Source organism: Prionailurus bengalensis, chromosome D1 (genome assembly GCF_016509475.1).
Source record: "Prionailurus bengalensis isolate Pbe53 chromosome D1, Fcat_Pben_1.1_paternal_pri, whole genome shotgun sequence".
Taxonomy (NCBI): domain Eukaryota; kingdom Metazoa; phylum Chordata; class Mammalia; order Carnivora; family Felidae; genus Prionailurus; species Prionailurus bengalensis.
Window position 1 is genome coordinate 1,553,386 of NC_057346.1, and position 26,436 is coordinate 1,579,821.

A 26,436-nucleotide genomic window follows, 5' to 3' on the forward strand; every position below is an offset into this window, starting at 1 on the left:
ACTCTGACACTCAAGGGACATCTTCACTTTAAGGCCTTTGTCACAAATCTGAATCTTTATTGTTCTGAAATAAATGTTATAAACATAACCCAAAACAAAAACTTGGATACTCAGTCTCAGAAGAGGTGTGGCTCAATGCCCATCACATGTAACAAGAAAACTTCCTTTTAAAAAAAAGGAAAACAAAGTACTAGGAGAAGTCTTTCACATGAAGGAAAATGCAGCCTTTGGATTTCTCCTCTCATCAGCCTGTACACACGTGGGCATCAGAAGGTTTGCATTTTCTCCGCAAGAGCTCTTGCTATGATGTCTGACGGATTTTCTGCCACTCAACAAATTCATCGAGAAGAACAGGCCCTAGAAAGAGAGAAGCATTTGTTAGAATTCAGTGACCTCAGACCTCCCACTACAAACACTCTCCCCGAGTTCTGGTGGTGATGAGGACGGACCCCCGCGTCTAAGGTGTGTTTCCTGTCCTGCTGGCTACTTAGCGCTTTTCTTTCTTGGCCTGCTCTTTCCTGATAGAAGAGACTTTCCACAAGAGGTATTTGCTGCAGCTTCCTTCGCAAGGTTGCAATGGCTTCAGAACTCTCCAATAACTAAGTCAAGATTGACTGCTCCCTTTGTCTAAATGCTCACAGCACTGTTATTTCTATTAAGGAATATGGAGAGTGTTCAACATGTTTCTACATTACGTCACCAAGAGCATGTAAGCTTGTTGAAGGAGTGGCCATATAAGAGAATTATTTTGTTCAGGTAACAGGACCGAGTATAAATCTAAACACAAAGCAAGTGCCTAATGAACACCTGACCTAAAAACTATACTGAAAAAACATGTGAGGGGTGCCTAGGGGGCTCAGTCAGTGAAGTGGCTGACTTCAGCTCAGGTCATGATCTCACAGTTCATGAGTTCGAGACCTGTGTTGGGCTCTGTGCTGACAGCTCAGAGCCTGGAGCCTGCTTCGGATTCGGTGTCTCCCTCTCTCTCTGCCCTTCCCCCTGCTCATGCTTGCTCGCTCGCTCTCTCAAAAATAAACCTTAAAAGAATTAAAATAAAAAAACAATAAATAAAAAGACATTCGCATAAAGCAGGGGGTCCACACTCATTTCCTTACAGAAGCCATTCCTTACATGAGCTCACTGTTTTTGTTCGTTGAAAAACAGGGGAAAACTCATGGCCAGAAAAGAGTACGCTGGCCCTATTTTTCTTAAAACACATACCCCTCGATGGTCTTTCTCTCATTTTTTATTGACGTACCTCCCTACTCTAAGAAAATCGGCAGACAGGGACAATCATAAACGGCAACCAAAAAGCACCCTGGCTGGTGGCGTAGCTACAAGCCAGCGAAGTGAGACGCAAGTTGGACACAAGCTATTACTTGGCTTCTGTCACTAATTCCTCACATACTTGAGTCAGATTTTCTGCTTTTTCAAACAAATCTGGAAGCTTTATTTTTATACAAAAATTGTTTTATATGTTGACTCAAAACACGCATGAATATACACATGTGTAGGCCTGCCTGCAAGCTTACTGCTGCTACCAAAGGGCTGTTTCCAAAAATATTATTGAATTTTAGAACATTCCGGGGGGAGAGGTCACAATGTAAACTACAGGCAGAATAAAGTTCTTCAGCATTTTGTATGATCTTCAGGGTCGCAGAAGTCCACATTTCAATTTACTTTTATAGGAATGTATCCTACAGCGTACTTCAAGGATCTGTTTTATGGTATTCTGCCCTTTCCACTGAAGAGTATGGACAGGTATTTTAACTTGAATGATTGAAAAATGGTATTTCATCGACTGTTTACTCAGGCATTTCTGAGGGAACTTATTGTGGCATAATCTGCTATGCCATCAGTGGGCACTGTGATTAGCCCTGAAGGTTTTTCTCTTGTACCTGAGGTTTTGCTTTCCTCTATTTAAAACCTGACTGTTCTTTTCTTCCATAGGAAAATGCCAGGGAAGGCAGGAAAGCAGAATTTTAGCTTTTACATGCAGAAATTATCATTTAACCTTAGCTATACTGCTCCATTACATTTCTGAGAAATTGGCAACATTCCACCTGTCAGCACAGACTTTCTAACGTAAGCCCTCCCCCACACCTTCAACATGATTCCATAAGAAAAGTTACCGTCAGCAACTTTAAATTCTTTATGGTAACGCTACACAAACGCGTGTTCCCACGTAACAGTTTCAAGAACTTCATCTTCCTAGGAAAACACGGTTATTATACTTACAAGCACCATCTTCATCGTAGTTACTAAGATCGGCATGGACGGTTCTGCTGAATTCTAACACATTGTACCACTGATCTTTGTTCATAACACGATACTTCGATTGCTGTAGAAGAGGATATAAATATTTGGAATACAGAACAAGCGTTATCTAAGGCTCTGACTTAAATAAATCTAGTTATGCCATCTTTTTGTGATTTGGTCTTTCTTAAAGCACTTAGTCCTCTTTAGTCACTTGGGCTTCTAAGAGAATCCTCAGGACCGTTTACATGTTAACATCATCCAAGCTACTTTTTCTTTATCTTTCCTTCATTTTTGAGAAGTAACAGGAGCAACAAAGGTATTGATCTGATAAAACGCCCGAGTGACTTCCGTGTAGGCACTTCTATAACCGTCACTGAAATCAACTCATACAGCGTATCCTACGTACACCAAGTTCCCTCACGCGGCTTCCCAGGAGACTGCTATGCGTGAGATTTAATGTTCCGCCACATCTTGAAGTTGGTGCTTTTGTAGGCAGTGGAAAGAGTACTGGCCTGGGTTCAAACCCCACTTCTGTCACCGAATTGAGTGGCCTTGGGAACATTACTTAACAACAGAGCCCATTTCTTCATCCGCTGAACAGGGATAAAACCTAATTTGAAACAGTGTCAAACACCCTCCCCATAACCAGCGTTGAAAATACTTCGTCCTCTCAGCTCCCTGTAGAGGTGACTATTTTTAGATTCAGTCCTCTTTATTTTTGCCCCGAACTACTAACAGGAGGAAGACGGATAACATTCATGAAAAACGTCTACTTTACCAGCCTTTCCTAAGCCTACTCTATCAGGCTTAAAGATCTAAGTGTACCTGAAACCCACTCGCTCAAGTCCTGGTCATGACTGCCTCTCAGCAGAAGCTTTCAACAAAATTACTCCGGGGAATTCGCTATGATAATCAGCTTTATGAGAAATCATTTTCAAAGCAAAAAGCAAAAGCATCTGTATTCAAGAAACGGTGAGATCTATACCAAAAAACCTGAAATTGAAAAGGCACAAAAACAGAAAACCAAAGAAAGCAGTGGAAAAAAAGAACAGTATCTTAAAACCACTGCCGGTAGTAGGTGCTACGCTAAACCTGCTAAATGAACACTTTCTTCATAAATTCAGCAGACATTTTAAAGTTGTTATTAGTACATTTAAGTAGTCATTCTCATATTTGTGGGCATAAAATTTTAATTCTATTTAGACTGAACCCAAGTGAAAAGGAAAGTGTTATCACTACACACAACGGGTTCCCTTATGTGGCTATCAGCCTAAGAGCTGGTGATTTACAAAGAAACCTGAAACCCGATTTAGAAGCATAACATTTGTACATGAGCATCAGTTTTCTGTCAAAAACCCAAGAAACTAATTTTGCGTGAAAAACGTCTTTGCTAAAATTTATTTGAGGGTTCATTTTTTTCATGGGGGGGAGGGGGGCTGCAAGGCTGGAATGAAAGTATCTCATGTACAGAATATATTAATGAACATGAACTTGTGTCTACAAATGACGACATATGTACACAATTTATCAGAAACTTTTCACTTAAGTTTTTCTTAAAAACACACTATCTAAAAATCCATTTATGTTTCCTCATTTAAAGGTACGTTTTCAGAGTAAGTTTTACAATTAATATTTAATGCTTCCAGACGAGAACAGTGCACATACCTCCAGGTACTGGTAAAACACTGAAAACAGCGGCCATGTCCTTCCAAGCAGCAGGGCGAGCATAGACTTAGCGGTGTCGATATCAAGGCTTCTCTGATCTTTATCCTACAATGGAAGTAAAAAATTTCCCTAAGTGCGGTTCCGAGATGAAAAAAATGTTAAAATTACAAAACATGGAAATTCTACCTACCCTTGCAAAATCAAAGGCATATCTGTAGATATTCTTAAACGAAGAAATATCATTCAACTGTGAGCGCAAAAAGTCAAATTTGTTCTGTAACTTTTCTGTGCAGTCACACCTTAAATTAAAAAAGCCAAATACATTATACAATCCATAAAATTAAATAAAAGCATCATTAGGGGGTCAGAAGAAATGTATTGAGAAGAAAGTGAGTGAGTGCATTTATGAAATCAATCTAGGTTTAAAATTCTGCTTCGCAAATTTAGAGTTACTAACAAACATATTGCCTCGTACTGACCAATGGGATAAAAAGGAAAAAAGGAAAATAGGAAAAAAAGAGAAAACCTGGCAACCAATGAAATTCAGTCCAATGACCTTTAAAAAAAAAAAGCTCAATCGAAAGCTCCAGTACAATCATGAGTATGTCTCAAGAAGAGATTCAGAAGATGTGCTTTTACTACATGTAAAGTTAAGAAGATGGCAGAACAGAGGAGATGAACCAGGCCTCGGTCACAGATTTCACTGGAAATTCTCAGGCACAGCTTGGTGACAGGGATTAGCCATGAGTGGTTTTGAAAGTTCAGGCTATAACACAGAGAAAATTAACACATTGTATTAGTACTTCTGTCATGAACTCAGATTCCTACGTTTTCAGTGACTAAGCACCAAGGCAATCAGTGGCAGCGCCTGACTTCAAATAAGGTACAGATGCCAAGGAAGGAAACCAGTTAAAGGCTCAAAGAGACGCTCTCCCACGGGCTGACACGAGTTCCACTGCTCAGCAAGAACCAGGTCACCACACCGTGAGCTCCGGTCAAGCCGCACTCACCATGCACGCCGACCACAGCTATGTGTCAGCACAGATCACTGCCTCTACTCGACGTGGTGCTCCCTCCAACAGGCCGACGAAACCTCACTCACCAAAACCTAACTGCCAGGTTGCCATCTCTCAGCATACACCTGACTCCCTTTCATCACATGGGCCGTGCCATCTACCGTGACCCACAGTATTCCTCCCAGAACGGACTTAGTTCTCATCATGTACCAGAGATATCTAGCATCCAAATTGAACTAAGACCTTGACTATTCTAAACCCACAATGTGACAGGTGACTCCTAACTTTATTAAGGTGTAAATGTTTTGGATAATTTTCTAATGTTGATTAAACCTTGCGTTCCTAGAATAAGCCAAACTGAGTAATGTTTGTTACCGGTTTCGTACACTCCTAGATTTTCTGGCTATTTTCGTAAGTGAGACTTGCTGGTAAATCTCATTCCTTCACACTCTCTTCACTAATTTTGATAACAAGCTCATGGCATAGGCCTTAGAAAAATGAAATTATAATTATTACTTTTTTTCTCTTTTCTGAAAAAGTTTACTAAATACTGGAATTAGCATTTGGCCAAAATCAGCTGAAAAGCCATCTGGGTCTTTTCACTGAGGTGAGGTATTTTCTATTCTGTATTATTATTTATTTTTGCTTTCTGTTTTTCTTTTTTTAATTTTTTTCACTTTTTTTTTTTTAATGTTTATTTATTTTTGAGCAAGACAGGACAGAATGCGAGTGGGTTAGGGGCAGAGAGAGAGGGAGAAACAGAAGTAGAGGCAGACTCCAGGCTCTGAGCTGTCAGCACAGAGCCCGATGCAGGGCTCACACTCATGACCTGTGAGATCAGGACCTGAGCCGAAGTCGGACGCTCAACCGACTGAGCCACCCAGGCGCCCTGCTTTCTGTTTTTCTTAATCATCTTGGCAGAATTTCTTAATTATTTCAACTGCAGGTTTGCTTTCCCTTTTACTCTAAACATCTTTTTAAAAAAAATTTTTTTTTAATCTTTACTTATTTTTTGAGAGAGAGCATGCGCCAGTGAGCACGCAAGCTGGGGAGCGGCAGAGAGAGGTGGAGACACAGAATGTGAAGCAGGCTCCAGGCTCCGAGCTGTCAGCATGACAGACCCTGACATGGGGCTTGAACCCATGAGCCGTGAGATCATGACCTGAGCTGATGCCGGACACTCAACCAACTGAGACACCCAGGCGCCCCTGTTTCTCTTCTAATGTAACATTCAAAGCTACAGATTTTCCTCTAAGTACAATTAAAGCTTCAGCCCAGTTCTGATAAATATTATTGCTTTGATTATTCACTTGTAAATGATGCCTTGACAAGATGGTTTCAGAGGACTGGTAGAGATAAAAGTCTTAGTAGAACAGGTTTAACAGACACTAAGAAGAGAGCAATCAGAGAAAATAAAGGTGACCCTTGAACAACAAGGGTTTGCATTGTGTGGGTCGACTTATATGGGGATATATTTTTTTTCGATACATACAGTATAGTGCTGTAAATATATTTTCTTGATAGTTTTCTTAAGAACATTTCTTTCCTCTAGCTTACCGTACTGTAAGAACAGAGTATATAATACATTTAACGTACAAAATATGCTATTTGACTGTTTATGTCATGGGAAAGGCTTCCAATCAACAGTAGATTAGTAAGTTTTGGGGAAGTCAAGAGTTACACGCAGATGTCTGACTATGAAGGAAGTCCCATGCCTGCCAGCAGTGGAGGGCTTCCTGCCCTCTCCTGCTGAGGTGGTGTTGGTGGCAGCCAGCTAAAACAGAAGGTATAAATAAGGTCCAGAGTCGGGGCGCCTGGGTAGCTCAGTCGGTTGGGCGTCCGACTCTTGGTATGATCTCACAGTTCATGGGATCAAGCCCCACATCAGGCTCTGCACTGACAACACAGAGCCTGCCTGGGATTCTCTCCCTCTTTCTCTCTGCCTCTCTCCCCACTCTGAAAATAAACAAAGAAAAAATAAGATCCAGAGTTTTATAACATAATACTCAAAATTTCCAGGTTTCAATAAAAATTACCACGTTGTTCAAAGGTCAAGTGTACAGCCAAATGCTTTCAAAGAATCTGGTTCCAAAAGGGAGCAGAGGAAATCGACACTAAATAGTGTGGGAAGGGGACAGAAGGTTCGTTTGTTTTTTTTAGTAGACAAATACCTTCTGCTTCCAGGATGATGAAGTCAATGTACTTTTCATCCATGTCTCCTGCTCATTCCACTAAAAGCCAGAGACGACATACACAAAACAAACACAAGACTGAAAGAACTCTGAGATTCTCAGGAACAATACAGTGGGGCGCTTCCTGGGTTTTCTTTTGCATTTTCTCCACCAGATCTGGAGATGAAGGAGTCAGCAAACCAGAAATGCCAATGGGGTAGACAGAAACCAAAAACTCGCTCTCCCTCCAGCAGAAGTTGAGCAGCCTAGCACGAAAGCAAGCTTAGAAAAGATACTCTTCTCCATTCAAACAGCACAGAAGAAGCCCGCTCAGTGCCCACAGCTGCCAGCAGACTGAAGGAGGACCGCATGGCCCACCCACCCCAGGATGGACGTAGACGCCCCCCTTCCACCTCCTGCACCGTCGGTGGGAACCACATACAACAAGGACTTCAGCTCCGCTCCCAGCAAGGGGTAAGGAGTAGCGCCCTGGGCCATCAAAGGGTGCCTGGGAGGAGGCGGGGCTACACCATCACGCTCACCCAGCAGTGTCACCCGTGTCACCCGTTGTCACCCAGAAATTCTTTGTGGAGGCCTCCTGGGGGCGGGACCTCTCCTCTCTGCTTACAATGATGAAGAATCCCCTCCTCCTGATGAGGTGGTGACAGAAAGCTAGCGAAAATGAAGGTTTAAATAAGATCCAGAGTTTCATAACATAATACTCAGTATTTCCAAGTTCCGATAAAAAAGCACTTCTCATACCAACAACCAAGATGGCAAGCAGAATGTAAAAAGAGGGCCAATACGTGCAAATATTGAAATCACAAGATGTGTTTAAAATTATCTGATGCAGATTTTAAAGCAGCTATGATGAAAATGGTTCAATGAGCAATTATGGACCCAATAAAACAACCCTTGAAAATGTAGCAAGTCTCAGCAAAGAAACAGTGAGTCTAGGAAAAGAAATCTAACAAAAAAGAACCAAGTGGAAAAGTCTGAATTGTAAAATACAGGGCAGACTTAAACCTTAATGTACTAATAATTATACTAAATGTTAAGTAGCCTGTACCAATTAGAACACAGAGATTAACAGAGCAGGTCAAAAAAACCCCTGAAACCAAAGTGACCCAACCATATGCTATCTGGAAGAAATGGACTTCAAACACAACATAGGCAGACTGAAAGTAAAAGACAAAAACAAACATATTCTGGAAACAGTAACCAAAATAAAGGAGAAGCAGCTTCATCAATATGAGCTAATGTAGACTTCCAAGTGAAGAAAATGATCAGAACACAGAAGAATATTATGTAATGATAACAGGTCAATCCACCGAAAACATGTAACGATTAGTTTTGTTTGTTTGTTTCAGAGAGGGAGAGAGAGTGCATGAGCACGTGCGACCAGGGAGAAGGGCAGAGGAAGAGAGAGACAGAGAGAATCTAGCTGACAGTGTGGAGCCTGACACGGGGCTCCATCCCACAACCGTGAGATCATGACGTGAGCTGAAACCAAGGGTTGGACAGGCGCCCCACAAGATGCAACAATTCTAAAAGTGTTTGCACCAAGCAACAGAACTGCAAAGTGAAGCAAAAACTTAAGAGAAGTAAAAGGAGAAATAAACAAATATGCAATTATTGTTAGAGATTTCAACACTCCTCTGTTGAAACACTTCCTCAGGAACCGACAGAACAACTAGACACTACATCAGGAAAGAATTCAACACCACCAACCAACAAGATCCACCTGGCACTAACAGAACATGCCACTCAATGACAACAAAACACGTATTCTTTTCGAGTGTCTGTACAACAGAACCCAAGAGACCACAGACTGAGCCATTGAGAAAATGCTGACAAATATAATAGAACTGAAATCACGCAGGATATGTTCTCTGACTACAATGAAACCAAACTAGAAGTAACAGGAAGATAAAAGCAAAATCTCCAAACACTTAGAAACTAAACAAACTCCTAAGCAATCCATGGGTGAGAACAAGTCTCAATGGAAACCAAAAAAAAAAAAAAAAAAAAAAAAAAAACTGAACTCAATGAAAATAAAATCGCAACTCAAATTTTGTGAGACCCAAAGCAGTGCTGAGGGGGAAATTCACAGAACTAAATGCAAATATTATGAGAGAAAAAAATCTCAATCAATAATCTAACCTCCTATCTTCAGAAACTAGAAAAAGAAGAGCAAAATAAGCCTAAAGCAAGCAGGAGAAAGTAAGAGCAGAAATCAGTAAAATTGAAAACAGAAAAATGAGGGGTGCCTGGATGGCGCAGTCGGTTGAGCGTCCGACTTTAGCCAGGTCACGATCTCGCGGTCCGTGAGTTCGAGCCCCGCGTCAGGCTCTGGGCTGATGGCTCGGAGCCTGGAGCCCGTTTCCGATTCTGTGTCTCCCTCACTCTCTGCCCCTCCCCCGTTCATGCTCTGTCTCTCTCTGTCCCAAAAATAAATAAAAATGTTGAAAAAGAAAAAAAAATTAAAAAGAAGAAAACTGAAAAATGAGACAGGAAAATCAATGAAACAAAGCGCTGATTCTTTGGAAAAAGAAAGTCAGTAAAACTGACAAGTCCCTAGCAAGAATAACAAAGAGAAAAACTGAAAACAAAAATTATCAATATCAGGAATAAAACAAAAGATACCATTACAGACCTGTAGACATGAAAAGGATATAAATATGGCCACTTAGACAAAATAGACCCATTCTTTGAAAAACAAAAACTACTGTAACACACACAGTATGAAACAAATAATTTGATACAACGATCTGAAATAAATAGTAATTTGAGTAGCCCTGTAACTATTAAAAAATCGAATTCAAAAATCCCAAAAATTCTGAAAAAGAAACCTGTAGGTTCAGATGGTTTCACAGGAGAATTCCACCAATCTCTGAAGACCAATTCTATGTTCTACCTTGCAAAAGATGAATTCTAAGGAAAAATTTCCTAATTCCTTTTATAAAGCCAGATTTACCTTGACACCAAAACCGATTAAAGGCAGTATCAAAAAATTTTTTTTTTCACAAGAAAAAAAATTTTACTATGATTATGGATGTTAATTAGACTTATTGTGGTAATCATTTCCCAAAATACATACATATTGAATCGTTACGTTGTACACCCAAAACGAACAATGTTATGTCTATTATATCCTCAGGTAAATAAGAAAACAAAAACAAAAACAGACTAATATCCCTCATGAATCCTTAACAAATATTAACAAAAAGAATTCAGCACCATATAAAAATAATTATACACCAAGTAGGATATATTCCAGGTATGCAAAATGATTCAGTATTCAAAACCAATTAATGGAACCACAGTGTTAACACTCTAAAAGAAAAACTACATGATTAGATGATTTAATACAGAAAAAGCACTTAAAATATTTAACATCAACTCGTGTAAACTCACAGAAAAACACGAACAGAGGGCAACTCCCTCAACTTGATAAAGAGCATCTACAAACAACCCACAGCTAGGGAGCAAAGGAATGGGTGTCCACTCTCACCAGGCTTATTCAGCACAATGGTAGAAGTTCCAGCTGATGCAATACGTCAAGAAAAGGAAATAAAAGACGTGCAAGAGCAGAAAAGAAATAAGATGGTCCCTATTTCCCTATTTTGTGTTATAATCATAGGACATGACTGTCTATGTAGACAACCCAAGGAAGACACACATACACACACACTCAGAATAAGTGAGTTCAGCAAGGTCACAGGATACAAGACAACAACACAAAAATCAATTGTATTGCTACATATTAGTAACTAATACGTTGATATTAGAATTAAAAATAAATGGCTCAAAATAAAAACAAAATATTCACATGTAATTCTAACACAACATGTACAGAATGTGTATGCTGAAAACTACACACAATGAAAGAAATCAAACACCAAAAAGAGACACATAGCTATCTTGCATGTATTCAGACCCTCAAAACAGTAGTCAATCCTCCCCAAATTCACTATGTAGTTTAACCAAAATCTCAGTAAGATGTTTTGCAGATAAAAAGATCATCCTAAAATTTTTGGAAGAGCTAAAACAATTTTGAAAAGAGATCAATCAGTCTTTGTGGTTTCAAGATTCTGTATACAGCAGCACCGCATGGTACTGGCAGAGGCTTAAGGCACAGATCGACAGAACAGAGAGCCCAGAGACAGACCTACGCACAGGCGTGTCCAACCGATACCGGACAAGGCGCAAAAGCAATTCAAGGGAGGAAAAGACCTTTTTCAAAACATGAACTATGGAGCAAGTGGACAGCTGTAGGCAAGGAATAAACCAAAACCTGTCTCTCACCTTTAAGGAAATTAACTCAAAATGGATCACTGATTTAAACGTAAAATATAAAAACATAAACCCTTCCAGAAAAAAAACGAAAGGTAAAATTCTCCGGATCTAGGGAAAGAATTCTTGGATTTGACATCAAAAGCACAATTCATAGAAGGAAAAACTCATCAAGTGAACTCCATCAAAATTAAAAGTTTTGCTCTGCCCAAGTTATAAGAAGCAAAAACACAAGCTACAGAGTGGGAGAAAATACCTGCAGTCCACATACTTGATGAAGGGCTTATATCTAAAAAATTCAGGAAACTCAACAGTTTAAAAAATTATCCACTATGTCCCTTATCTTCTTGCCTATTTTCCTCAGCTATTGTAGGTCACTGATTCTATACCCACCTCCTTTGTAACTCATCCATTGATTTTTAAATATTTAATGTTTTTCACTTTCAGAGATTTAATTATGCATGGGAAATCTGATCATCTGAGGCTGTTCTTTATTCTTTAAACATAGTAGTTATTTTATGCTGAGATTCAGATAATTCAAAATACTAGTCTTAAAGAGTCTAATTCTAAAATTTAAGATGTTCCCCAATATGCTTAGTAATTTATGATTGTTAAAAACTGAACCTTTTTCTGCAGAAATTGAGGCTTCTGTTTAAAACGCATTCCTGTACAGAAGAATCACTTCCACCACATACATGAAAACACTACTTACCTGGGACATTTGTAAAATACATTTTTGGCTTGTGCCATACAAATAATGCATTGCAGCTTTGAATCTGCATGATGAAGAATTTCTGGTAAGAACTCTCTTGGAAATAAGCCCTTCACCGTATGCAGAACCAAGCCCAAGCAATCACATCTCCATCTACTAGCTATGTGTGACATCAGTGACTTAATATGAGTTTTTGATCTGATTCTCACCCTACTCAGGCATTGCCATTTTGTCTCCTATTCAGAATATGCACCACAAGTTAATGGCCAGACGCTAGGTGACTAGAAACAGGTAGTAACCTTAAGGTTAAGTGTCAGATCTACATGTCCCTATGGTATCACCATCTCTCATTTCTGGCCTCTGATTATTTTCCTTAATTTACAGTGAAGTCCAGGCATGCTTTTTAAAATATATACATTTTTATATTTTATCCTGCATTTAAGTGTTTTACATGACAAATGGCTTCTTTGCACATTTTATCTGCCATATGGCCAGAAAAGGAAATCAAAATTTGGATAGGTTAACCATCCAATTTGTCTGGGGCCTAGTTCCTATGTATGAATGAGAGCACAATATATTTCATGCAGAAACAAGATTCTTACTATTTATTAAAAATGTATTATTTACTATTTCATTACGTGGATTTATCAGCTCAAACATTCTTCATTATGCGAAAAATAAAGGTTTAATGGCATTGAAAACGCAGTTAACTACTACCAGAAGGATATGCAAAAGGAACAAATTCTCAGATTACATGTGCCTGTGATGCTGTGTGGAAATCTGGGTGTCTTCAGGCCCTCCAGCGTCATGAGGTGGTAAGTTCAGAGGGCACTGCATTTTAAGCAGCCAGTTACATGTACGATCTTCCTCGTGATGATCCATCCTAAGAGGCCTCATCTTCTAAATCTTTGTGGCTTCCCGAAGAAGCGTTTTGCACATTATTTTTTAATGATGTGATTCACATTTTCACACAGACTCTCCCTTAGAACCTTAATACACCTGAGATTCAGGAAGACATACGATAAAGACACTTCCCAGCATTCAGGCCTTCCTCTCACGACCACCAGGGTTTAAAATCTTTCTTCAGGGCCTGGCGTGCACAAGCGCCCCACAATTATTTGTTAAACAGAAGTAGGAATACCAAAAATAAGCCACAAAGTATATCTTTATTTAATTACAAAAAGTTTCAAAATCCCTCCCTGGGAAAGGTTAGCAGGAAATTGGAGTTCAAACAAGATTATCAAGTCTGTGAGCAGTGACTTACAAGTTACCAAGGAGAAAAGAATCCAAATAAAATGACAACCTTTTGCAAATAACACTCCCCAGGGACAAAGAGCACAATGTCATTTAGGGTGGGCTCTCAGTAAGCTTAAGACGGACACGAGGTGAAGAACAAAGTTCCAAGTCACACGGAGAGACACCCCGAAACAGTGCACCCTCTCCGTTTCCACACACGTGGTTTCAGGAAGCTACTTAATCCTTCAGCCTCGGTTTCCTCATTTTTAAAATGACAACAATAGACAACCATGAGATTGAGAACACACAAGTTCGATGTTTACAACAGTTCCCAGTGTGAGATGCTCCTTTTGAAGGAAATGGCTTAAAAATCACCTCAAAAAAATCACACTGTTGTCTCTGCCCCAACTATCCCACACCATTGCTCATCGTCTACCTAAATCTGGAGCAGAGGAAGAATCTAACCGAACAAAGAACAAGTAACGTTTTCCTGGAGAAGAGTAAAACAACAACCACCACCACCTTGCACATCACTGGTCTCAGGGAGACTGAACAGACCTCGCAAAACCAGTGAACACATCACAATTCTTACATTTAACCTGGCCCCAAATAGGCTCAGCAATTAATAACGTCCACACCTCATAACTTGCGAGGTTTAGAAAGAGCATTTCCCCTGAAGTAAAAAGAGACGCATACTTAACTAGTATATCACGGAAAGCAAGGGACGGTTTCTTGAACAACAACTAAATAAAACCCCACAGATTTTACAGAACGCTGGCACAACGGAACACCATTCTCCAGGCCACGGAGGTGAGAACGAGTGGAGACGGGTTTAAATTTCAACATTAGGACTTGGACATTAATTTCTTGAGTATTGTATAAACATCTGATTAACAAGGAAGGCTTTTACATTTCCGCGTCATTAAAGCCCTCTAAAATGAGAAGAAATCACCATCCATATATTAGCTCTAAGTGAGGTCCTCTTCCTTCATTAGTAAGGTGCTGTGGCACCCCGATCTGTAACAGGAAGACTTTTATCCACAAAGTTCCGTATTTAGAACTCTCTGTGAATGAGGTCTATTGACCAGAACAAAACAGCACACCCTGGGGATGTCTGGAAATGCGGACGGGGAATTAAAAATCGTCAAGATGAATGTCGGGGAGAGCAGAGGGGAAGAATGCTAACGGCAACTAGCAGCTGGCCCCAAATGCTAAGCGAGCGGCAGTCACACACCACTCGCCCCAGGGCGCCCCGTCCCCGCGGGAAAATCGGACAGACGCTCCCCAACTCTCCCCCTAAATAAGGTCAGGCCAGACCACCGCCTTCAATCCTCAAGTCCAGGGCCGAGGACGGAGACCAGAAGGCGCACAGCTCGTCACCTACCGACGGGCAGCTGCGTACTTCCATTCCCGTCAGACGCTATCCTCCGGACGGTTTTCTCACGATCGCGACCAAGGACAGGGTTCTCCACCAGCATGGTTTTCCGCCCTCGCCCCAAGCCCACTCCCAGCGGGCAGGTGTGAGGAGAGCTCTCCGCTGCAGCCAGCAGCAAAAACGCGAAGTACCCGCGCCCTCTGGCACCCACAGACTCAAGGAAGAGGGAGGTCCGCGCGCCACACCCTGCGCCTTCCGGGGCGGGGGAGGGGCCTGCTGCGGTCGCGAGAGGAGGCCATCCCGGACGAGCGTACGACCGACGGCTCCCTGGCAACCTCCGACACAGGGACCTGGAACACGGGGCGAAGCTCTCTCCGCCGCCGGCCGGCCGGCTCAGGCCCTCCGTCGGGGAGCCGTTACCCCACCCCCCGGGACGCGGCCCCGTTCTGCCAATGTTCTTTCCTTCGCACGTGCTCTCCTTTCGCCGGCTCTGCTCACAGCCTCCTCTTCAGAAAGAACGTGTTCCTAGATCCCGAACCGTCGTCATCCTAATCATTCTTCAAGGTCCGGTTCAGGGACCCCATTCGAAGACTCTCCCGTCTACTCGGCCGGCCGGCCCACACTCATCTCACCCCCAGCTGTGCTTCCACAGGACGTCGTACTTTCACTCTAGCGCCTGTCCCCTCCGACCTGGCTTCCGCCGCAGTGTTTCCAGCCGCCCCGGCCCTCTCAGCATGTTACCCAAGGGCAGGGGCCACGTCTCCAGCTTCCCTGTGATCAGCACTTAAGCGCACAGTAGCTTACACAACGTAAGTGTTGACCATGAGTGACTATCAAATCCAATCCAATCTGAGGAGAAATTTGGCGGTTACTACACAACGACACAGAGATGGCAATGGCGCCCTCCGAAACCTACAAAATGGCCGTGCCGGTCTACTTACGTACCAACTCATACGCACAGATTCTCTCACACAAAAAAGGCGATCCAGTTATGAAAAGTAGGCATCAATAGCCTTACCAGAAATGAACGTACAAGTATTGTGAATGCTGATCAACACTATATAATCACAGATTTTAACTACTCATGGCTAGCACCGTCTACTACCTTGGACCACGGTGTATGTTTTAACTACCACACTGTCTCTACTCCTTAGCAGAGCTCTAAGGGTTAAAATTAACTAACTTGAAACAATTGATAACTATATTAAGATGATATAAGGGACCACGAAATAACTATGCCCAGATTAAATCAAATCATAAAAATACTAAAAAATCTAGAAAGGGAATCGAGTCTGTGAAGGTTTACATTTTATGATTATAAGTCAACATAAAACCAAACATACTAAGGCAACTATAAAATAAAAAATTAAGACTTACGTATGTTCTTTGGTCTCTCAGTTTAAATTTTAAACTACTGTATTCCTCAGCAAGTTTTGTATAAGGAAATTCAGGGAGTAATAAAGACTTAGCTAATTGATAAAAGATACTTGGTATTTCACATAGCAATCTAGATGAGGGGGAAAAACACAACTCTTTTCCCTCCCAGTCAAGAGGGCTTGCCTGACTTGAGCAGCTCCAAGGCCCTACAACACAGACAGGGCTCTAGGCAGACAGGCAAGAGAGCATAAAGGAGTGAAACGGAAACCTCTAGGTCAACTTTAAGTGTTAAATCATTGCTTCCATTTTGTGCAGCTTGTGAACTTCCTAGAGAGAAGACGTGCTAATAAAACTGAAGTTCAAGGGTTAAGTCCATTTCTATTCTTGTACCCAAAGCCAGATGCTAGTTATTCAAGAATTATTAGAAATGCTTTGTATTTAAAAGTTTCTGTTATACAAAGTCTCTTTATGTTATATCAAGTTATGCGGACACATGATGAGAAAATTTTTGGTTTTAAAATACACAAACTGATTATTCAAAACAAGCAATATACAAAAAATACAGCAGGAGTAGTACAAAAAGCAGTTATAGTGCCAACTAAAATGTCTTACGATGAATAAGCCATGTTATAACTGACGAAAATTTCAATAAAACAGACTAAGCTACATGAAAACCAGTTTATATTCTTTGCATACTCCTCCGTATTTTATATTCATAAAAATATTTTATATTTTATCTTTCTCTAAAAACCTAATTGCAGGTTGGATATTTCCAAGAATTTCAGAATCAACATCATTTTAATTGGTAGGTTATGACACCTAGATGAATGACAGAGTTCACACTTGGTTGTAAACACCATGATTCAAAGTTAGTTAACAGTCTTGCATTTTATAAAGAACGCTAACATACATACAGAAACGTGACGCAAACAAAGCACAGTATGCTAGACTGGTGATGAGGGAATTTAAATTCCAGGTCCTAGCTCTGCCAGTGAGTAGCTACATAAACCTAGGCGAACATTTTCTTTACCTTGGAGTCTGATTCCTCATCTCTCCTATAAGTAATTGAAATGACAGGTTTGATTTTATATTCTATCTTAGAAATTATAATTTGGTTCATATAAGCAAAGGTTTTCCCTAAAATATACATAAGATAGCTATATGTTAAGGCTGGTTAAAAAGGAGAATTACAAAACATTAGATGCTGAAAATTCAAATATAAAAATTTAAGTTCCATATGAACACTTGAAAAAAATAACCAAGGTATTCTGAAATGTAAGGATAGGCAAACAAGTAATAAAAAATAGTTAAATGTGTTAATAAAAGCATAACCACAATAGGAAACCACATGGCTAATTAACCTCCAGTTTCTGGCTCAAAAATATCATCAATTAATGCTTCCTCTATTTTAGAATGTTGATCATTAGTAACATCCTGCATGAACATTAGGAACATGACATAATTTAAAAATAACACATAATTACTAACTGATTCTGAAACTAAGCACACTTTACTCTGGAAAGTCAAGATCAAATTATTATCAAGAAGCAATTCTGTAACTTACAGAAGAATTCAAAGGCAGCCTCAGTAAGTAAGTAACCAGAACTTGGCTGAAGGCTGCAGGTGAGCCATATAAGCTTTCTACTTTTGTTCTTTATAAGATTAATTTGGCAAAAAAGAAACAACAAAAGTGCCATGTAACTCTACCTTCGGATTTCTTTTCAAAATAAAGCATAAAACTGAAGAGGCCCCAGAACTTGGGGCAGCTCAAAGAACAAACTCCTTCCGTGGCAGAACTCTGTATTCAGAGAAGGAAACTGCTCATTGCTCAATCTGTAAGTAACTTTGATCGCAGACCTCTAATTCACCCACGAAGAGTCAATAATTTTAATCAGACTGTACTAAGGTTCTCAGAGAATAGGAAAGATGGGGTAACTGTTCATTTTGCCAAGATCACAATATAAATTTTATCAAACCCTAACTGATTGTCACAGATCAAACCAATGTGAGTATTTTAAGGTGAAACCTTACTTCTAAAAATTATGAAGCATATAATATCAATTAAGATCTTCAAATAGGCCATCAAATTTGTTTTTTAAAAAATGTCTTACTGTAATGAAGTCATCCCCTTTAACCATTCTTCCTTGGTAAAAAATCCCATGCTTTCAGCCTCCAATTTCCACGCTAAAACTAACATAATAATCTGGAAAGAACAGAACATAAAGGATAGGGGAAAAGTCAGCACAGAGATAATCATGTCTATATTTTATCATGGAGAGCATTTTTATACAACTATTTCCATCCTTCAACTATTAAAGAGTATAACCTCTGGAATTATTAACTCTGAAGAAGTGGGCCAATTTCTTAAAAGTAAGAAGTTCTAACAGTTTCTGAAGGTGGAATCTCTCTCACTCTATCACAAATGACATTTGTATTAAGAAAGAGAACAGTGCCCAACTTAAATTGATTAAAAATACCTTAAATGAAAATCTACAGTATAAAACATGAAGAAACAAAATCTTGATATAAGATTAAAGTGTCCCAATTTTTAGACATTTATAAATATGCTATATCCCACTTGTATTCCATTCTACTTAGAAATAAAACATACATTTTCAGGTTCAACACCAATGTCTTCACAAAATTTTTCCATTCCTTCTGGCCCTACAACTTCATCAGGACCTTCAAAGACAAAAATAATTTATATATTTTATTGTTATAATTTAATACCAACATAAAACATAAGCCATTGTACTAAAGGCATCTATGAATACACCATAACTCTTATAAATAACTGAATTTGAATTTTGATATATCTTTGATAAAGTGTTAAATATCGGCTATACGATTTAAAATGTAAAACTTCTGAAATATTCTTGAAACACCACATTACAAAACGAAATTAAGGAAAGAAAAAAATATCAATCACTTGTCTGTATAGTAACTTGAACCTATAAATTAAAAAATCATTCATGAGAGCCTTTCTGAACAAAATATTTGGTAATGCATAAATATAAAGTATAAGAAATTCTACAACATGTAGGCCCAACACATTACTCAAGACAGTAAGCAAAGAACACCTGTTTTCTTACTAAAACAGAAGGTCATTTAATACCCTTTTGAAATACAACCGAATAAAATTTAATACTTTAAAAAGATATACATATTATGAAGATAACCACTTAAAGAAACTACTATTTTCCTGATCATCTTGGTTCTAAAATAGCAAAGCATTAGTTCCACCACCTTAACATTGAAACAAAAGTTTAATTCCTCACTTAGCTTATGTCTACCATTTGTCCAAAACTTAATGATACTTAGCTTCTTATTTTTCTCCCTCTATAACACTAAATATAAATCAATACACCAATTCTCCCACTTTTTTATGTTATCAGATTCCCAAAAGATAGTGATTTACATCACTGCTGGGTCTCTTTTGTAAGTGAGAGATTGCAAACAACAAAATTTGTTGTAAGATTACAACAAATTTGTGACAGCATGGATGGACCTTGAGAGCATTATGCTGTAATTGAAGGAAGTCAAAGACAAATAACATATGATGTCACTTACTTGTGAAATCTACAAACAAGCAAAAACAAGGGCCCCAAACTCGTAGATACAGAGGTGAGAGGCAGGGTTTGTGGGGGGCGGGGGGGGGGGGGCAAAATGGATGAAGGTGGTCAAAAGGAACAAACGTCTAGTTATAAAGCAGGTAAATCCTGGGGATGTGACGTACAGTCAGTCTGATGACTGCAATCACTACTACCATACTGTATATTGGAAAGCTCCTATGAGAGTAGGTCTTAAAGTGCTCTTCATGAGAGAAAATGTGTAACCCTGTGTGGGTAGAGATGTCAACTAGACTTATTGTGATCATTCTGCAGTATATACATATATCAAATTGTTACACTGTACATCTGAAACTGTCCTTTGTTATAAAAAGATCGAACCATTTAAAGCAATTACGAAATATGATAGAAATATGCTATTACTTCTGAATTTTGAAAACAGTCTTGAAATATTATTGTTAAAGTCACCCAAAAAACCCTTGTTTTCCTTTCTTAAGAACTTATAAAAATACTCCAGCTTTATAAATCACAAGCCAGACCACAGCTACTGGGGGGGGCGGGGGGGGGGCACTTTACACCCACCATCATTCGTTCACAAGTACAACATGAAATCCACGCTCCACAGTTTGTCCTAACAGAAGAATGCAGCCGTCCAGTCTGTGTGCCAATATAGTCCTGCAGCTTCAGATGAGATCCAGGCTGCTAAGAGGACGTTAAAACATGGTCTGAAACCAAAATGCTTAATTTTTTGGTTTAAATAAGTACTGCACTTATTTATGCAGTGAGGTGTTAAAAGGTGAAAGGGTGGTAATTATAGGACTTTCACTTCCCAATATATATTTGGAGAAGTTTTTTAATGAGAATGTGTTAATTATTGTAATTTTAGAAGCATACATATACAATAAAGCTGTTAAAAAATATAACTGAGTATGTTCCCCTACATGTGGTTTGGTTGAAAGTCAGGTAAAAAATTCAGTGGAAGAAAACAAAGGTTTTTTTAAGCCAAAACAAGAATGCATTATCAATTTTTCTTATGAAAAAGAAAACTGACTTGACCTCAGAGCAGCCATCATCAGAAATCAAAAGACAAAGCTGAAGAGCTGTTATCAAGAAATATCAGTCACTATCATGAAACAGTCTCCCTAGAAACTGGGGAATTGACCAGTGGTTAAAATTTGATGAGATTCAAATTAAATTATGTCATAAGGAGATATATACGACATACACAAGACCTTTCTGTAAATGTTGTGTCTTTCCCAAAGCAATGCAAATAATAACAAATTTGAATCTAAAGCAAGGTCAATACTCATATTCTTTTCCCAGACCACATAATGTTAGTTTTACTTTCTCAAATATACTCTTCCAATAAATCTACTCTGGGGCTGAATTTAACTCTCAGGCAAAAAAATAGGTTTCCATTCAACTTAAGAAGCTTTGGAAATTATTTAGAATCTATCAGAATTATTTAGGGGTGCCTGAGTGGCTCAGTCGGTTAAGTGTCCAACTTCGGCTCAGGTCATGATCTCATGGCTCAGAGTTCGAGCCCCATGTCGGTCTCTGTGCCGACAGCTCAGAGCCTAGAGCCTGCTTTGGATTCTGTATCTCCCTCTCTCTCTGCCCCTCCCCAGCTCGCACTCTCTCTCTCTCTTTCTCAAAAAAAAAAAACAAACATTATAAAAAAAAAAAAAAAGAACTTATTAGATTTATAATTTTATTAGAACTAAGCAATTCTATCCTCTTTTGGGTTCTCTGTAAGATTTAAAAAGTGCCCTTTTACTTTCCACGCTTTTGTTCAGTAACAGGCCCCACGTATTAACGAATCCTTGCGAATGTAAGTATCACTCGAGAGGTCTTGTGCAAGAGCAAAACTATCAGGCTTACCACACGTCACCTATGATATTATATTAACCAGATTAGTGGTAAAATAGTTTTTAAACTAAAACAAAAAATCAATTTTTTTTTATAACCATAGAATGTTCCTAGAGATGTGCAGAGTACAAAACCATGCCAGTCATAGCAGACGCTCAGGAATAAAAATTGTGCTCAATGAAACACACCTTCCCCATGAGCTATACAGGAGCTATGCTGTTAATTCTGGAACAGTACTGTTAAAACACAGCCAGTCCACCTAATGCTGTAATGCTATTACTCCTTTAACAACGGTTTACACGTATGACTTCTGACTCATTCCAGGTACTGTGCTAAGTGCTTTATGTGCATTATTCCCAGTCCCCATTTTAATAAGGGACACCCCCATTTTAAGACAGAACACCTACTGTTGATTTGGCAAATAACTGGTTCCTCCTGGTCAGTTAGGTCTCCACCCAGAGTAATGTCTAGAGAGGCCTTCCCTATCACCTTATTTGAAAGTCATCCAAACTTTCTAACTTTGTGTCCCTACACCACACCGTATTTTAACATTTATAACCCTCCACAATCTCTACTTATCTTGCTTACTTACCTATGTACTGTCTTCCCCACTAGAAGTCAAGTCCCCCAAGGGTAGGGATCTTGTCTAACTTGTTCCCTACTGTGTCCCCAGCACTGATCAGTGCCTGACACACAGAAAATGCTCAGGAAACATTTACTGAATGAATCGTTCCATACGTAAGATAAATTGCCTTCAAATGCATTTACTAATATTTCTTTGTAGAAGGAAAATGAGTTGCCATGTACATACTGAAAACAGAAATGACAAGACAGTAGTCATTAAAAGCATAAGCTCTGCAAGAGAATGACCTAAATCTGAATCCTCGCTCTTGTCACCGTATGATCCTGGGCCAATTACTTAATCTCAACCTCGGTTTTCTCATCTCTAAAAAGAGGTAACACTGCCTACCTGACAAAATGATTGTAAGGATACATTATATAATTATGATTTTTGAAATACACAGAGCAATTATTATGCTGGGTACTACAAAAATGCTAGCATAGCAAATAAATGTTTAGCTAATTAGAATCCCATGCTACCCACCAAAGTCCCAAGGAGAGGTAATACAAATGAGCAGAAATGAAAAAAAATGCACTAATTTTATGGTATCTTAAGGTGTCTTTTTACAAGTGAAATAAGATGAGGGGCTTTTTGATTCTATATCATAAATTCCAGTAAAACCGGCACTTGGAATAATGGGTCACCATGTTAAATGGAGGTCAGTAAGAAATGAATTCCTTTCATTTAATTTGGGTTAGACATTGTCTTGGGATGCCAGTAATAGCAGTTTTTCTGGTCTAGAAAGAATCTGTTCTGTTACTAAACAATTTTTAAATTATACTTTGGGGATCCAGCTGATTCAAGTTACATCAATGGTCTTACCTTCCATACTGTTAGCCTAGGGTTACACTTCAAGTTCACAGTATAGTTTAGACCTTAACGGAGTAGCACGAAACGTAAGAGTGACTCCATCTACACTATTCTATGTTAGACACTGAGAATCAGAGTTAAAAAAGGAGGAGGGGGAAGCTATAAAATCATGAATTCTAGAAGACCAAACCTAGATTCTAAGGGAAAAAAGTATCTTTATACATACATAAAAAAGTTAGTAATAAATGGGAAGTGTTCTTGCTCACACATTTGCTGAACACCAAAGTCTCCTCCCTGGCTTTGGCTTTCACCCTTAAGCTCCAGCCCTACCATGGGCCTAGAGCTTTAAGCCCACTACCTGCAGGGTTTAGTTTAAGTCACAGCTCCTGCAGAAGCTCTTCCTGACACCATGAGGCTGGGTTCTATCGTCCTCTGAACTATCGCAGTGCATCTTCCCAACACAGCATTTATCACACTGTATCACATCAGTCTTTCCGTTCGTAGGGATGACTGCACTGCTGGCAGAAACGATGGGCTAAACAGCAATTATCAAAGGGCAAATGTGCTGTGCCATGACATATCTGAATTTCAAATCTTTTACTACGTTTCCAAAAAGTTTCAGAAAAATATCAGTTTGGGTTTAGAAAATTGTCAACAGAATATGCAAAAGAACAATAAGAACTACATAAAGTGTATAATGTTTTATTACATGGTTTGTTTTTCAGAATATCAACTCTCCTTTAGCTAATGGACTTAAACCAATAAATGCACCTGTTCACAAATGGAATTAATAGTGAATCTCACCCCTCCCACTAGCACATACTAAATTACATATTTAAAGAAAAAGCATCCTGACATAGCACCAAATTCTTAGCCTACACATAATTCTCAGTCTTGACCTTGATCCCAGGTCACAGCACTAACACAAAGCAGGCCTGCAATAAATAATTGTTAAATGAATAAACCAAAACACTTTTTAAAGCACGTGACTGATATCTTCTTATATTAATTTCATTACCTGCATACTCATAAAACCAAGCCAGGCACTTCTTGCTTGAAAAATGTTCCTCTCCACTTATTAGTCTAGCAGGGGGTTGGGATCTGCAATAGCTTAGAAAACACACAAATACCTAAGAATTTTATCAAGTCTCAACTTTCAGTGAAAAGCTAAGTGCAACATGAACTACTTCAATTCAAACTAAACAAAGTGTTTTGTTTTGTTTACAGGTGGTATTATAGGAAAAAATGGGAGTTGTATTTGCAATTGGAAATTGGAAACAGTAGTCTATATGTAAAATTTTCTTGCTAACAAAGCCGGAAATGCTACTTTGCTCACTATCAAAGTCCAATAACATCAACTAAAATCATTTCCCCAGATTTGAAGTGAGCATGTGGAAGTTCAACCTAATGTTCTCGATACAGGACTAAGCTGGGAAAGTATAAATCTTCAGAGCGGTGAAAATTATATTTCTGTAAAATAGACAAACATTCGAAAACAAAATCTTACAAAGTAGATTTTGATACTTAATGAATCAATATTTTTTAAAAATTACATATTAACAGTTGTTGATCATCTGCGAAACTTAAATGGATGATTGAAGATAAAAGACGAGTTAGGACCCAAGAGTATAATTAAATTCCACACATTAAAAACAAAATTGTACAAATAAAAAGATAATAATTGTACACGTAATTGAGCCAAAGCTATTTAACGCCAAAGTCCGTATGTTCCATAAAATCATTAAAACTTGGGAAGCTCAAAATCAGCCTTTAGGGTTTAATGAACTTCAGAGGACCTTTCCCGGAGGAGCTCAAACAGTGACACCTGCACGAGGACCTAGAAACGCCGCGCCTTCGGCGGCTGAGTCATCTAACAATGGAGGCCCGCATGGAAAACTGGAGGTTGATAGAGCGAAGCGGCCCCTGGGCTGTAACACCACGGCTCGGCTCTGAGCGTGCTCGGTGTAAATAACTGTGCCACGTTACGCACGGAGGACGGCCACACGTGGGAGCAGTAAAAGCTAACGTGTCTGCTTCATACAGACGGGCTGGCGGCGCAGCCCCGGCCAGTTCTGGGGCGAGGCACCGGGAGGCCCGAGAGGGTCGGGAGGCCGTGTCACCGTGCACCGGCTCTTCTGCTAACCGCAGTGAGACGGGAAAACTTCCGTCAACGACAAAAAGGAAGAGGAGCCTAGGTTACGTACCTCCCGCCGTAAGCAGACGCCTCTGCAAGGAGACAGCTCTGCCATCATGTCTACAAGGCTGACTACCGTCTCCTCTCAATGGCAGCAAGTGAAGTCGTTCCCTCGCGGGCCCGCCGGCGACACAGCCGGACACCCGAGGAGCAGATGCGGGACCACTCCCCTGTCACACCTAGCCTGCAGACCGAGCAGCACACCGCGCCGCTGGGCCGCCTCAAGGACACGCCGCAGCGGGATCAAAGAGCCGTGATTACAGCTCAGCTCTCCCTTCTCCTTCTTTCTCGGGGGGGAGGGAGGGGGCACCGGGTAAAATAAGGACCAGATTGTTAACGATCACGTCGACCGCGAACAGCGTCCTCAATGCCCGGAAACAGAACCGCGAGCGGGGCCTTCCCGACGCCGCGCACACGGACTTGGCGCAGGTGGAGCCACCAGACTTCCAGAAAGCCGGCGTCCTGCTGGGACCTTCCGGCACCGGCCGCTGCGAAGACTCGGCGTGCAGCTCCCCCTCCCAGCCCGGGCGGCGGGCAGCGCCAGGCCGCTCCCCTCCTCACCCCCTCCCCTTCAAAGAAATTCCAGAGGCGACCCTTCCGCCGGTCTGCACTCCCGTCCAGGTCTGGAAGGGCGCGGGGCAGGGGCACGGCCCCGGGCGCAGGAGCGCCCACGCGGAGCCCGAGCCCGAGGCGCAGCCCGCGGTGTCGGCGGGGGCTCACCCCCGGGCCCCGGACAGCCGCTCACGGGGGAACGCGGGAGGCTGAGGGCGGGGTGGGGGGGAACGTGATACCTGGAGATTTTACACTTCTTGAGGCCTCCGTCTTCCGCCACTGCCGCTGCCACCCCAGGGGATTTTCTCTTCTTCTTCACCGGCATCTTCCGCCCTCCCCGGCGGGGCGGCCAGGGGAGCCGGGGAAGGGGGTCGCTGTCCACCGGGGACGCCTCACTGCCGGCACCCGGGTCCCAGGGACAGCAGCAGGCGCAGGAGCGGGGCCGCCAGCCCGCCCCAGCGCGGCCCAGCGCGGCCGCAGCCCGCCCCCAGGTCCCCTCCTGGTCCTCCGCGCGGGGCCGGGGGCGCTCCTGGCCGGGGGGCACCGCGGCTCGCTCCCTCCGGGACGACAGAACCCGGACAGCGCGGCACCGCCACCACTCACACACTCGGAGGGCAGGAGGCTCGCTCTGACCCGGACGCGAACCGCCCAGAGCCGGAAGTGACGCGAGCGCGGCGCTGGCCGCCGGGAGGGGGCGTGGCCACGGTGCTGCT

General features: G+C 40.9%; 1 protein-coding gene across 4 annotated transcripts; it reads right to left on the bottom strand.

The window, feature by feature from the left end:
• Window positions 1-22: 22 nt before the first annotated feature.
• On the bottom strand, window positions 23-26,364 carry DCUN1D5 (defective in cullin neddylation 1 domain containing 5). 4 transcript variants are annotated; one of them, XM_043579194.1, is made up of 8 exons: window positions 25,963-26,364; window positions 23,996-24,087; window positions 18,719-18,789; window positions 18,219-18,310; window positions 4,115-4,223; window positions 3,925-4,029; window positions 2,239-2,341; window positions 23-357 (listed from the first exon to the last, which is right to left on the bottom strand). In XM_043579194.1, the coding sequence occupies exons 1-8, from the start codon at window positions 26,046-26,048 to the stop codon at window positions 302-304; spliced, it is 714 nt and encodes a 237-aa protein (XP_043435129.1). In that variant the 5' UTR covers window positions 26,049-26,364; the 3' UTR covers window positions 23-301. The 4 variants fall into 4 exon arrangements, with proteins under 4 accessions (XP_043435129.1, XP_043435131.1, XP_043435130.1 ...); XM_043579196.1 differs by lacking the exon at window positions 23,996-24,087 and having other exon boundaries at window positions 25,963-26,074; XM_043579195.1 differs by lacking the exons at window positions 18,219-18,310; window positions 18,719-18,789; window positions 23,996-24,087.
• Between the last annotated feature and the right edge of the window lie 72 nt (window positions 26,365-26,436).

Coding starts and splice junctions, on each gene's coding strand:
- DCUN1D5 (XM_043579194.1), bottom strand. CDS start 26,048: ATGCCGGTGAAGAAGAAGAGAAAATCCCCTGGGGTGGCAGCGGCAGTG. Junction 18,790..23,995: donor TTGGTTTTATGAGTATGCAG/GTAATGAAATTA, acceptor TTGTCTTTGAAG/GTCCTGATGAAGTTGTAGGG. Junction 4,224..18,218: donor AAGGGGATGACTTCATTACA/GTAAGACATTTT, acceptor TTTTAATTTAAG/GTGTGACTGCACAGAAAAGT.